Genomic DNA, 13,967 nt, shown 5'->3' on the forward strand with positions numbered 1-13,967 from the left:
GGGGACTGGGCGGGGACTGGAGGAGGGGGCGCGGTCTCAGTTCTGCCACCTTCCCCCCGGCCAGGAGCGCAGCCGCCGCCGCCGCCGCCGCGTCCTCACAGCCTTGCGCTCCGCCCGCTGCCTCTGCCGCCGCAGCCCGGCCCAGGAGCGCAGATCCTTTGGGCACCGGCCCCGCAGCCTGCCCACCCTTTGGGCCGCGTGCGCTGCAGCCGGCATGGGGGGCCACTGAGAGCCGGCACTCCTTCCCTCTGGTACCTCCCCCGGCCACTGGCCACTGGACTCCGGCCAGCGAGCCTCGGGCACCTCTGGCCCCAGTCCGGAGCCTGGCACGGCCCTCAGCTCTGCCGCTCCGGCTCTGAGCATCGTGTCCCTGCCCCCCCCGCCCGTGCCTGGGACACCTGGGTCCCCCGGCGGCCCTGAGGAGAGGGGCGGGGGGGGGAGTGGTTATGAAGCCGCTGGAGAAATTTCTGAAGAAACAGACGTCGCAGCTGGCGGGGCGAACGGTGGCGGGAGGTCCCGGCGGGGGTCCGGGGAGCTGCGGCGGGCCTGGAGGGGGTGGGGGACCTGGCGGGGGCGGCGGTCCAGCCGGGGGACCGCGGCCGCTGCAGCGGCGTCAGAGCGTGTCTCGCCTGCTGCTCCCAGCTTTCCTCCGGGAGCCCCCCGCCGAGCCGGGGCTGGAGCCGCCCCCAGAGGAGGACGGAGGAGAGCCGGCGGGGGTCGCGGAAGAGCTCGGCAGCGGAGGGCCCTGTTGGCTGCAGCTGGAGGAGGTCCCGGGGCCCGGGCCGCTTGGGGGAGGGGGACCCCTGCGTTCCCCTTCCTCGTACTCCTCAGACGAGCTGTCCCCCGGCGAGCCTCTGACTCCTCCACCCTGGGCCCCTCTGGGCGCCCCCGAGCGGCCGGAGCATCTTCTGAACTGGGTTCTGGAGCGGCTGGCCGGAGGGGCCACCAGGGACAGCGCCGCTTCAGGTAAGGAGTGGGCTGGCTCAGCCATCCCGGAGTAGGGTTTGCCCCTCCCCCACCCGGGTCCTCTTGCTTGCCCTTGGACGGTGAGGGTGGCGCCGTGCGGGAGCCTTGGTGTGGGGTTGAGTGGTCGGTTGAAGTGGGGTAGGGGTCTATGGGAGGGACAGAGCTTTCTGCAGCAGAGAAGTGACAGTGCCACCTTCCTCTGTGTAGCAGCCTCACCCACGCCTGGAGAAGAAGCTGAACCCCTTTTCCTCATTGAGCCTCCCTTCCTCTCCCCTGGACATTTCATCCAGACCCTATGGGTCCCCAGTGTTGACTACCTCCTTCTGGGGCTGAGAATTAGAGCTTGACACACTAAGATGGAAGCTGCCCAGACCAGTCAGTGCAGCCCTCTAGAGGTGGCCAAGCCCCAAAGGACCTTCTAGGAGTCCCGGGTTCTCTTTAGAAGGCCCAGAGCAGAGGGCTGGCCCACTTGGCGGGGCAGCGCCAGACAGGCACACAGCGGCCCAAGCTGCCTTTAGGCTCTGGCAAAGGGATGCATTGTCCCTAGCAGCTTGGGGGTGGGGGGGGGGGCGCGTGTGGAGAGAGGTATTCTAGTTGGGGGCGGATTCAGAAGGTGTCTGGTGGCTGGGCAGACCTCAGGCCCTGCAGCATACAGGGGGGTCTGAACCTCTCCAGCTCCTGCCCTTCCGGCGGCAGGCCTCAGCACAGGGCCTCTTTAAAAATAACCACACCCTGAGAGGCTTATTCCCTAAATGATGAAGCTATTTTGCCACTCCCCACCAGCACACCTGCTAAGGACATTTTGAGGAAACTGAGGCCCCAGATTGGTGGTAAACGGCTGAAGTAAAAGACCAAGGGTCTTCAGGGCTAATTGTCAGCATTTCACTAACACCCAGTGGGGTCTGAGGATTGGGAGTCCAGGCTGAGGGCTTACAGATGGGGGTTTCACGCATTGCTCCCAGACCTTTGCAGGTAGCCCTAACCCAGGTGTGCGGAATGGGGCTCCACTCCCCTAGATTTTTCTCAAGACCCAAGTACTCTCTTTGGCTCAGGTTGCAGTTGCCCTGGGGAGCTGACACCTTTTGGATTTAATTAGAAAAATATCAGACACACACAGCTCTCTTAACCATAACTTCCCGCCTACACTACACACACTGTGTCTCTATGACACATTCCCTGGGGAGGCTGTGCATTGGACCAGAGCCTGCCTAGGAAGAGAGAGACACCAAACTGTAGCCCCTATGACACCATTTCCCCCACTCTGCCCCATGGTCTTCTTCCTTTGCTCTGTTTATCTTTCCTGTGAGATAAAGAGTAGAGGAAATGATTGGGGACATCCCTAGTCCTCATCCCCATCCCTGGGGCTGAGGATCAGGGCTGGGGTGGCTCTCTGACTCACTTTAAAGACTGGGCAGAGAGAAAAAGGGAGAAACTGTCTTTCCCCTTTTGCCAGGCCTGGTGCCACAGATGCTGCTCAGTGGCCCCTGAGGAAGGACTCTTGAACTGACTGTCACTGTATTACCTGGACTGGCAGGCTGGATCTCCAGAGTAACTGGTTTGGGGGAACCCCAAAGCAGTCCCAGAATAGATGAGAATCAAGCTTAACTTGCCACTCTGATATTCTCCAATATAACCAATATTCTTAAGCAATCTCAGTTCCCTCCCAGGGTGTGTGGGCGGGGGAGACTTGCACAAGCTACCCCAAACAAGCCAAAGCAGCCCCCCACTGCCCACTGTACTTTACTCTGACACTCTGCTTGCCTCAAGCACAGTGAGAAAAGAACAGAAACGCAGGAATCAGGGTTCTTACTCCAGCTCCAGGCAAGTTCCTCTCAGCTCTGGGCCTTGGTTTCTCATTTGTGAAATGAAATCATTGAAGTTGAGGATCTCATGTTGATTCACCCGCTCCACTTTCACGGCTAGAATTGGAGGCCAGGGGATGGTGACCCAAGGGCCATCAGAAGCCTTGGGGCAGTACCTGGGGACCTGGCCCTAACCTGTTCTGATGAGGACACCTGGCTCCCTCCCCGTGCCCTGCCTGTCTGTGTGTGCCAGGCTGCCCTGCCCCACCCCAGGGCTGGCTGCAAGTCAGGGCGACCTTGTACCTGGCTGACTGGCTGAGCCAGGCCCAGATGGAGGTGTGGAGGGGGAAAGGGTGGTGTGAGGAGCCACTCCCCTCCACCCTTGCATTATTAACTCTTACATCCCTGGGCAGCTGGAGGACATAAGCTTTCTATTTAAAGGCTTTGGGATCAAAGAGATGGCAGTCGTCCCTCTCCCTTTTAATGGGGCTGGTTCTCACCTACCTAGTTGGAACTCAGAACTCTTAGGTAGGGAGTGGGGAGGGGAGGAGGGACATACACACACACACACACACACACACACACACACACACACACACACGCTGCCGCTGACCCTACCTCTGTGCTTAGAAGTTCTCTTGGCCTAGAGACACTTATAGGCACTACCTCTCTTCCCCGCCCCCCTTCCCGGACAGATCTCAAGCTTGGCGTATTAAGTGACCCGCTACCCACGCACACTGGAGAGAAGTAGGCGTGGCCATCGGAGGGCGCCCCCTCCTTCCCTCCAGTTGCCTCGGCAGCTGCCAACCCCACCCCCGCAGCGGCTGCCCAGAACCTTCACGTGTGTGTATGTGTGTGTGTGTGTGTGTGTGTGTGTGTGTGTGTGTGTATGTATGGTGGGGCATGTGCAGAGCATGACTGGGCAAGTGGCTGAGGCTCCAGCCCAGCTAAAGAGAATTTGCCCTTGAGGCAAGAGAGGGGGCGTGGTGAGCGTCCAACCAGGTCCTGGAAGTGCCCTCCTGACATCAGTGGTGGCGACTGCTCTTACAGATACCCTGCTGGATGACATCGTCCTCACTCATTCGCTCTTCCTTCCCACGGAGAAATTTCTGCAGGAGCTGCACCAGTAATATCCTTTTGTGAAGCTTGCAAAAGGGGAGGTCAGGAGGGAGCCACTCCCTGCATCCCACATGCCATGGGATGTGAGGGGCTAAGCTCTTCCCAAGAAAACACACCTGGGTTTCAATCCCAGGTTCTTCACTCACCAACTGTGTGACCTCGGAAAGATCACCTGACCTCCTGGGGCCTCAGTTTCCCCTTCTGTAAAACAGGGCTAAACAGTACCTGCCCCTGGGGCTGCTGTGGAGACCCTTCTGGCAGTAGAGGTAGGAGTGCTTGGAGACTGCAGAGCCCTGTATGGATGTAAGGTGTTATTATTCTATTAAGAGCGCCTCTCTCCCCACTGAATTATTGCTCTAAACATCCGGTCGCCCAGCGAGTTATTACAGGGTCTGATGAAAACATCAGGTCATGGCTGTGCTTTCATAGGGTCACTAGAGACAAGTCACTGACTGGGCTATTCATAGGGCCTCTCACCAAGTTATTCTAGGACCTAATTGTAAATGGCAGGCCAGTGAATAGAATATCTTAGGTTCTCTTTGAAACACCAGGCCTTACACAGAGAGATGGTCAGGTTTGTGGTTAGCACCATCGGCCTTTATCAGCCTACTGTGAGCTCTGGGCTGTGGGCTGATCAGGGGTTGGGTGGGTCCAGGCGGAGTAGCTTCTAGTGAATTTCTTCAAGTGAAATTCAAACAGGCAAGAGCTGCATGTGGTCAAGTGGGTGCCATCCCTACCTACTCTGGCAAAAACCTGGGCTGGGGCATGAGGGGTCCTGGTTCCAGGGAACTTCAGAGCCCCTTTCTCTCTGGCCCCAAACCTAGAGAATTTTTAGGGCTGGCCTTGGCTCCCATTGCAAAGCCTTGCCTTCCGTACCCCTTACCAGTGTCCTCAAGTCTGCCTGCCAGGGCTTTTTCTTAACTTAGGGGTCAGCTTTGTTTGGGCAGGAGGCATGGAAGGCCCTGAGGGGCTGGGCCGGAAGCAGGCCTGTCTAGCCATGCTCCTTCATTTCTTGGACACCTACCAGGGGCTGCTGCAGGAGGAAGAGGGGGCTGGCCGCATCATCAAGGTGGGCCTGGGATGAGAAGGTGGGTGACCAGGCTGTTTACTCTGGAAGGGGCCCTTTTGAAGGAACCATACTTCTCAAGCTGGGTACCTGGAAGAAAAGAGGCCAGCAAGTCCTAGCTTACAGGATTCTTCTGTGCTTGAAGGCATGGAGGCCCTGCCCTGCCTTTGCAGAGAGTGATGCTGGGATGAGACCTCCGCCCTCACCTTCTTTCTCCTTGTCTCTGCAGGACCTGTACCTGCTGATTATGAAGGATGAGTCTCTTTACCAGGACCTCCGAGAGGACACACTGAGGCTGCACCAGCTTGTGGAAACAGTGGAGCTAAAGTGAGGGGAATGGGCTCGGGGAGGGGCCAGGAAAGAAGTCCCCCTTGTTCCTCAATTAGAGGGCTGGGTGCCTCTGGCCTTTGGACTCCAAGATGCCTTGATTTCAGTCCCTTTCTCTTACTGGAGAGGAGCACAAAGCATTGTTTCCAGTCATTTTGGGGGTCCATTCTCCCATCCACTTATTTGTCGGTCCAGTGGTGTACTGATAAATATTGAACAACCAGCACTCCAGGAAAAAGAGCCCTGACTTGTAGCTTTTGCCGATTCCCATGGTGTAAATTCGCTCACCATGGTTAATTTCAAGCTCCCAGCATGTCATTGAATGTGAAGTTGGGAAGAGTTGTGCAGCAGCAGGTCATTGTGTAGTATCTTTACCATACAAATCCAACAGATACAAATAACCTGAAGAGCACAGAGAACGTGGTGAAACAGTTAGGAAATGACATTTTTTGTATTATAATAATTTGGCTATATGTTTATAAAATATATACATGTTTATATACAATTATCTATTATAATTAATTTTGTAATGGCTGTGTTTAAAACCAGTTGGCAAAATTTAACAGTCCGCCTTCACGAGCCATTGTGAGCTGACTTCAAGACACCACTGTGTCCATCTGTCCATCTTTTCAGCCCTTTCAGTTTCTCCATCCCACTGTTATAACCCTCATTTAGGCTTCAGTATCTCTCACCTGGATTATAGCCACAGCCTCCGATCCAGGGCTTTAGCTTGTGGTTTTGTGTCTTATGCTGATGCCAGAGAGATCTTTCAAATTTGACAACCTTGTGCTTCTGTTCCCAAAATATCCATGCCCCCCCGCCAACATCCTAGCCCCTCTCTCTGTCTGCCTTCTGCTGATCCTTCCTTTCACATCTCCCACATCCCCCCTTACGCATGACACTCCCTATACACCCACCAATTCCATGAACACCTGTGTGTTCTCAACTTCCTGCTATCACTTATATGGTCCACCCCAGAGTGCCCTCCTCCCACCCCCTTCTCTTCCTGTTGTCCTTCAAGGTCCAGGTCAAATGCCATCTTCTCAGTTAAAGCATCTTTTGGCGGTAGCTGTCCCCCTGCCCCCCGCCTCCCTGTACCAACAAAACTCTTCTTGTGCCCTTATTATATCATCTAACACCTCCTGTCTGGTGTGAGAAGTAGCTGTACGCAAGTCTGTCTCCCTCCCAGACTGTGAAGTTTTTGTCAGTAAAATTCAGCAAACAGCTGATGACCTACACCTGCCACGTACCAGGCAGCGTGCTAGGCCTGGAGGTTGAAAATCAAATTCAGTCAGCTCTCAATCTTGTAGAAGAGATAAAACACGAAGGTAAACACATATTAGCTCAATGTCCTACAGCCATTGAGACAAAAAGGTGACCTCTGCTGGTGGGTGGGGTGGACAGAGAAGAATTCAGGAGGAGGTGGCGTTTGATTCGGTCATTCGGACAGCTGTCCTCTGCTGGCCGTGGTCCTGTCTTCTGACCCCACTCTCCGAACCTGATGCTGGGGCATCCTTGACCCGGTTCTGACATCCTTGCTTGATGCTGCCTGCCTGGCATGCAGGATGCCTGGCTGGGCTCTCTGATGCCCAGTGGTGTCCACACCAGGATCCCGGAGGAGAGCCAGCCGCCCAGCAAGCAGGTAAAGCCACTCTTCCGCCACTTCCGTCGGATAGACTCCTGTCTGCAGACCCGCGTGGCTTTCCGGGGTTCCGATGAGAGTGAGTGTTCTGGGGGCTCTGAGGGGTCTTCGGATCGCGGGCGCCCTCTATGGGGTTTCCTTCTGTCTCAGAACCAGTCCTTTTCACATCTTTTTCAGAGGCCAACCCATTTAAGATTGCAGTGGGGTGGGGAACAGAGGTGCTCAGGCGGGGGCTGTGCTGATGCTGCCATTCTGCCCGCTGGTGAAAAGCCACCTTCCGGTCTCTGTCTAGTCTTCTGCCGGGTCTACATGCCTGATCACTCTTACGTGACCATACGCAGCCGTCTCTCAGCATCTGTGCAGGACATTCTGGGCTCTGTGACGGAGAAATTGCAGTACTCAGAGGAGCCTGCGGGGCGTGAGGATTCCCTCATCCTGGTTGCTGTGGCCTCCTCAGGAGGTGAGGGTCAGAAAGAACTGGGCTGGTGAGGGGGTGGGGCGTGGGCGGGGGAGTGGTAGGACAAGGAGAGAAACTCACAAGCCCAATGGCCCGGGGCAGAAGTAACAGCTGAATTCTAGGCCCTGGCTGCTACTCTAAGTGTGGCCCTAGGACCAGCCACAGGAGCATCACCTGGGAGCTTGCTAAAAAGTATCTCAGGCCCACACTAGACCTGCAGAGTCAGAATGTGTTTTAATAAGATCCCCAGGTGATATCTATGCACATTAAAGTTGGGGACACAGTGGTCCAGGACACTTGGATGCTGCTCTGGGTGCTTGCCTCTTACTCACCTAGGGATCTGGTCCTCTAACCTCCTCAAGCATCTACGGATGCTACATTTTTGAGACCAAAGACACAGGATGGGCCTCCAATCCCAGTAGGAAGGCAAAAATCCCTGCAGTGTAGTTATAGCCTTATTTTCCTCTAAGACAGAAAAAAAAAAATCTTGTTTTCTCAGTGTTACTGGGATGATAGAATAAGAGATGAGCTAAAAAGAATGTTGGGAGTCAAAAGGAGGTTGTAAATGCAAGACAATCCATTTTTTGAAACTGTCGTTTAAATACAGCATAGGCCAGTGATGACAAGTCCCGTTAGTCTACAGTACATCTGTGCAGGGTTGGGAGTGTCGGGATGGGGCAGTGGCTGGGGGGATGCGAGGGTGCAGGGGTCGATGCTAAGGCAAAGCAGCTCATTCTCCTGCAGAGAAGGTCCTTCTCCAGCCGACTGAAGACTGTGTCTTCACCACACTGGGCATCAACAGCCACCTGTTTGCTTGCACCCGAGACAGCTTTGAGGCCCTGGTAAGAACTCCTTCATAAGCCTTGGCTGGTAGCAGAGGCTGAGAGGGGCTGGGGCAGAAATTCACAAGCCCAGCCCCTGTGCCCCTGCCTGCCCCACCAGGTGCCCCTTCCTGAGGAGATCCAGGTCTCCCCTGGAGACACGGAGATCCATCGCGGGGAGCCTGAGGACGTGGCCAACCACCTTACCGCCTTCCACTGGGAGCTGTTCCGCTGTGTGCACGAGGTGGGGACTGAGGCTGCAGCTGGGTTGGGGGCCTGCAGAGAGGCAGCACTCTGGGCTGAAAGTTCTGCTTAGGACGCTCCACGTCCTTGCAGCATGCCCTGGGACAGTGTGCCGCCAGAACCTCTCTAAGCCTTTGTCCCCGAATCTGGGGAAAAAAAGAAGAGAGGACCATCCCCCGCCTCCCATCAGGGTGGTTCAGGATCCAAGTGGCTCTTATACAGAACCTGACCCACAGTTAGTATTTGTAAAATATTCACTATTAAAGAAAAGGCAGCGCCAGTAAGGTCGATCAGATGGTTCAAGCGCTTGGCAGCGTGTAAGCTTTCAGTAGATGGTAGAGTATTATTAATGTTGGTTGTTTCCCCTCCCCCTCGTTGCATCCTGTCCTGTCCCCGCTTTTTCTATTTTCCACCCCTCCCGCCCCCGCCCTCCTGCCTGTCCTGGCTCCCTGCCTCCCACTGTCATCTCCCCGTCCCCCGCCTCCATCCCACGCCATGGCGCCCCCTCCGCCGCCCCGGCTTCAGCTGGAGTTCGTGGACTACGTGTTCCACGGGGAGCGCGGCCGCCGGGAGACGGCCAACCTCGAGCTGCTGCTGCAGCGCTGCAGCGAGGTTACCCACTGGGTGGCCACCGAGGTGCTACTCTGCGAGGCCCCGGGCAAGCGCGCGCAGCTGCTCAAGAAGTTCATCAAGATCGCGGCCATGTGAGTGCGGCGGGCTGCGGAGGGGGAATCCCTGGCCTCCCGCCCGCCCCCGCTGACCCCGCCTCCCGCCCCCGCAGCTGCAAGCAGAACCAGGATCTGCTGTCCTTCTACGCCGTGGTCATGGGGCTAGACAACGCCGCCGTCAGCCGCCTGAGGCTCACCTGGGAGGTGAGGTGACCGCCTCCTCGCCTCCCCCCTGGGCCGGCCCACCTCGGGGATCTTGGCCTCCACACACAGTCTTGACATCCCTGGGCTCACCCCAGAGATCTTTCCCGGGACGGCTGCTCACCTCTGGGGAGCTTTTGTGAGGACTGGAAGGAGGCGCCCTCTTCTGGCGACTACAGCTCCGGGGCACCGGGCAGGGCTAAAGGGCCGGGTACCTGTGCAAATCAGTGAAGGCGAATCCGCGCCTGACCGCGGGGTGGTGGGTTGGGGGCAGGCAGCCCGGCCCAGGTCGCAGAATGGGCTCTGGGATTTCAGCCCGCACCCAGGGAGGCTTTGTGCGTGGCTCAGGCATCAGCAGTGGTCTCCATTTCGCCAGAAGAGATCATTCCTCTGGGCCGCTGCCAGCGCCCTAGACCTAGCCCAAGGCTGGGTCTACTTCCCCACCCCATAGGCTTCCCAGCCCCCTGCCAGGCACTCCGGCCCTTTCCCCCTCTAACACCTGGGGATTAGTCAGGCGGGCCTATGAAACCCAAGGAGCTCCAGAATCTGACATCTCCTTCCTTCAACCTGCAGAAGCTGCCAGGGAAATTCAAGAACTTGTTCCGCAAATTCGAGAACCTGACGGTGAGTGGCTTTGGCTCTTTTATCTGCCACTGGACTGGCACCCCAGCGACTCAGTGCCTGCAAACCTTTCACCTCCAGCTTCCCTTTCAAGGTTTTCTGTGTCTGGGAGCCCCCCTCCCCACTCCCCTCCTCCAGCCCACCACGCTGGGAGGGAAGCTGGGAGGGTTGTAGCTTTGTTTTCCCCAGAGAAGAGGATACAGCAGTGAAGTCCCCACTTAAATACCCAAACACACCCCTGTCTGTCTGGAGATATTTGTAGGGAAGGGGCTGGGGGAGGGGGGAGGGGGACAACTTTGGGGTACACTGGGCCTATTTGTCACTTTTTCCCTCTGTTGTGGAACCCTAGGACCCCTGCAGGAACCACAAAAGCTACCGGGAAGTGATCTCCAAGATGAAACCCCCTGTGATTCCTTTCGTGCCTCTGATCCTCAAAGGTGAGAGTGGCTTCTAAGCTATGTTCCTCTCCACACATTCCATGCCCTGTTCAGACCCTCAATCCCCTCTCAATTCAGCTCTGTGTGTGGCCACATAGAGAGAAGCCCCTAGGTTGAATGTGGTTTGGGGGAGGGGAAGGGCCCTTTGGACCTCCTCTCCCTTTTTTGTAAACTTTTATTTGCCTCTGTGTGTGTGTGATCTATTCTCCAGCCATAAGTTTGTATTTCTCCAGTTTTTTTCTGGGATGTCTTTTTCTTCTGTGCAGCCTCCTCTCTGGTTCAGGAACAGTCTGTTCTTTTTCAATAAGGATCATCTCCATGTGGCAGGGTGGGTTCACGTATGGGTTGATCTGATCATGAGCTCTGTAAGACCCGCCAGCATCTTGGGGGCTTTGTTACTGGGGTGTGCTCAGTGACCAGAGAATCTACCTCTCTGCCCTCAAGTTCAGCATTACTCTCTGCATTTTTGAGCATGTGCAGTAAAACTTCAGCATTCTTTGGACCACCAACCCTGAGTCTGTTTGGTTACCAGCTCCACCACTGTAACGACTGGATGGCATGCGTTGCTTCTGTAAAGTGACATCCTCCAGATACTGGGTGACTTTTTGGGTATGCAGTCCCCTTAGTGGCCTCGGCAGTTTCACGAGTGTTCTTAAAGTGAACACAAAGATTTGAACCTCTTGATTTGCATGACTTTCTGGGGTCAAGTGAACAGCGAACCATTTTTACAGGTCTCCTCGGGTCGCTTCCAGGAAAAGTGGATCTCCCCCTCTTACCCCTTTGCTTCTCTCCCCATCCCTAGACCTGACTTTCCTGCACGAGGGAAGTAAGACCCTGGTAGATGGCTTGGTGAACATTGAGAAGCTGGTGAGTGACTCTGCCGACCCCAGTCCCATGAGTGGGGTGGCTGGTACCCTCCCCCGCTCTTGGCACACACACTCTTGAAGACAGCACCTTTCCGCATGGTGCCCAGCTTGCCCGGCGGACTCCTGACTGTCTCTCTGGTGGTGTCACTGTGGCAACCAGCCCATGGGTGCCAAAACTGACAGGCAGCTTGGGGCAGGGGCAGCTCTGCCTCCCCCTAACCTGGCCCCCTGTCACACCCCTTCTTTGGTCCAGTGGAGGAAGGGGAGCCTTGGGAGGGGAGCACCTTTCTGGGCCCTTTTCGGGACTCAGTTCTTGTCATCTCCCAGCATTCAGTGGCCGAAAAAGTGAGGACAGTCCGCAAATACCGGAGCCGGCCCCTTTGTGAGTACTCGGGGTTTTGAGGGCGTTACAGGTGCAGATTTGACAGAGCAGGAGGCTTTCTGGGAGACTCCCGCACTCCAGTGTTTATTTCCTGAAACGTCTCATTTCTCCATTCTCTCCCGGCCTTCCCGGGGGCCCTCCTGCCCATCAACCACCCCAGTCCACACCCTTCCTTCCCTCGGGCTGGTTGTGTGCAGGGGAAGAAGGGCACCCTGACCGCCTGCCTCCCTGTCCTCGCATCCCCAGGCCTTGATATGGAGGCCTCCCCACATCACCTGCAGACCAAGGCCTACGTGCGCCAGTTCCAGGTCATCGACAATCAGAACCTCCTCTTCGAGCTCTCCTACAAGCTGGAGGCCAACAGTCAGTGAGAACTGAGGTTCTGGTCGGCCCCGCACCAGGGTCCTTGGGCACCTGGCACTCAAGCACTTTGCACAACTCCCTGCCCACACCTGACAGCTTTCTTCTGGAGCCGCTTCCTGCCCCACGGAAAGGAGTTGAATGGACTGAGCCCTGGACTCATAAGCCTGTTCTTCCTGCTGAAGTCCTCTCCCCCGTGCTCCTTCAAGCCCAAGCCACCCTCTGCTAGCTCCTGCCCTCCCAGGGGAAGCAGTGGGCAGAGAGCTCCTTCCTTGGCCCCTCCCATCCAGGTCTGTTCCGGAGATGGAGTTTCCCATCTCCTCTACCCAAGCAGGCAGGAAGGCTTTGCCCACCCCCTGTCCCATCTCATCTCACAGAGCAGAGCTGTGGGAGGGATTGGCAGCCTTCCTCTCCACCACCTGCCTGGCTTCTGCCTGGCATCTGCCTGACTTCTTGTTGGTGAGGGCTGGGACCCCTAGATGCACCGCCAGATGTGATATTGCCCTTGTGTCTGTCTGCGTGCGTGCGTGTGTGTGTATTTGCACGTGCGCATGTGGCCCCTTTGAAGGAGTAGCGCTGCATCTGGCATTTGAGGGAAGGGGCTGTGTGTCCTGGGGAGGGGGTCCTTCTGTTTGGTGCTACCCTTGTCTGCTCTGCTCCCGGGACAGTACCGGGTGCTTTCCCCACCCCCACCACTCCCTGCCCAGCTCCTCCGCTGCCCTGCACACCCAGGCTTGTGGGTGAAGCTGCTCCGGAGGGCAGGGAGCAGCAGCAGACAGGAGGGTTACCATCAGCCCTTACAGGGTCCCCCACTCAGGCCTCCTAAAGTTCCCTGGGTGGGCTCTGATGAGAGGGTAAAAGAAGCTCAGGGAAACATAGGCCTAAGCTGCCTACAGGACCCTCCCTCCACATTGCAGTGGGGTGAGTCATGGTAGCAGGAGTTCAAGGTTGATTTCTGCCCATCCTCCTGATTTTGGGGTGTCTGAAGGCAATGGCACCCCGCTCCAGTACTCTTGCCTGGGAAATCCCATGGGCGGAGGAGCCTGGTAGGCTGCAGTCCATGGGGTTGCTAAGAGTCGAACACGACTTCACTTTCACTTTCACTGTTCACTTTCACGCATTGGAGAAGGAAATGGCAACCCACTCCAGTGTTCTTCCCTGGAGAATCCCAGGGTCTGGGGAGCCTGGTGGGCTGCCGTCTCTGGGGTGGCACAGAGTCGGACACGACTGAAGTGACTTAGCAGCAGCAGCACTGCTAAGAAGGGAGTTATCATCTCCCTTTGGCTCTTCTGCAAGGATGCCAGCACATGGTCTCATCCTCCTCCCTGTCTTGACTCCCCCCTTGGTCCTTCCCATCAGAGCTGGGTGGGGTGGACCCCTGTACTTGGGGCAGGCATCCGCCCCCCCCGCCCCGACATGGGGCAGGGAACGGCAGAGACTGGAAAAGCAAAACTGGGCCCTGGCGATGCCTTTGTTACCTCTCAGTCTCCCCTCCCTCTCCCATCAGAGGCCTCCAGGGCTGAGGGTGCAAGACTCCCGGCAGCTACGGGGTGAGGTTTCCTGGCGCAGCCTCACCCTCCTTTCTGGCACCGCCTCTTTCCCTTCTGAAGAGGCAGCAGCAGCCCCAGCCAAAGCAGCTGCTGCTCCTGCTCTGAGAGTGTATATATTTTTTACCAAAAGCTCGGGAATTGTAAATTTATTTTTTAAAACTCAAGGAGAGAAAGAGCCTTGTATCATATGTAAACAGTGTATCATAGGTTACATTGTACAGTCCCTTTTATACTGCGGTCTGTCTTGTTCCTACCGCGAAAATATGTCTATAGACTCCCCACCCCTCCATCCCTAGAGACAGTGACCTCTGTCTGTCCACTCTTCCCTGCTACTGCTGATGTGTGCTCCTGTCCCTGCAGCCACCCTTCCTGCTGATGCCTCTCAGCAGCCTTGTCACTCCAGTGCTCATAGTCCTCACCAAACCCTGGGCCCCCTCTA

At 56.5% G+C, this 13,967-nt stretch overlaps 1 protein-coding gene across 1 annotated transcript; it reads left to right on the forward strand.

Moving 5' to 3' along the window:
• The first annotated feature begins 446 nt into the window (after positions 1–446).
• RAPGEFL1 (Rap guanine nucleotide exchange factor like 1) lies at positions 447–11,989 on the forward strand. The gene is made up of 15 exons (XM_068978395.1): positions 447–966; positions 3,819–3,897; positions 4,821–4,956; positions 5,183–5,280; positions 6,889–7,001; positions 7,215–7,382; positions 8,124–8,221; positions 8,322–8,444; positions 8,969–9,147; positions 9,225–9,315; positions 9,886–9,936; positions 10,283–10,370; positions 11,173–11,237; positions 11,564–11,618; positions 11,865–11,989. Exons 1-15 carry the CDS (start codon positions 447–449, stop codon positions 11,987–11,989), a joined length of 1,989 nt encoding a protein of 662 aa, XP_068834496.1.
• The last annotated feature ends 1,978 nt before the right edge of the window (positions 11,990–13,967 follow it).

Source organism: Capricornis sumatraensis, chromosome 8, assembly GCF_032405125.1.
Source record: "Capricornis sumatraensis isolate serow.1 chromosome 8, serow.2, whole genome shotgun sequence".
NCBI lineage: Eukaryota > Metazoa > Chordata > Mammalia > Artiodactyla > Bovidae > Capricornis > Capricornis sumatraensis.

Excerpts from the sequence above, each read along its gene's own strand:
- RAPGEFL1 (XM_068978395.1), top strand. The coding sequence starts at position 447 with ATGAAGCCGCTGGAGAAATTTCTGAAGAAACAGACGTCGCAGCTGGCG. Across the intron at positions 4,957-5,182 it reads GGGCTGGCCGCATCATCAAG|GACCTGTACCTGCTGATTAT; the intron begins GTGGGCCTGGGA and ends TTGTCTCTGCAG. Across the intron at positions 11,238-11,563 it reads TGGTGAACATTGAGAAGCTG|CATTCAGTGGCCGAAAAAGT; the intron begins GTGAGTGACTCT and ends GTCATCTCCCAG.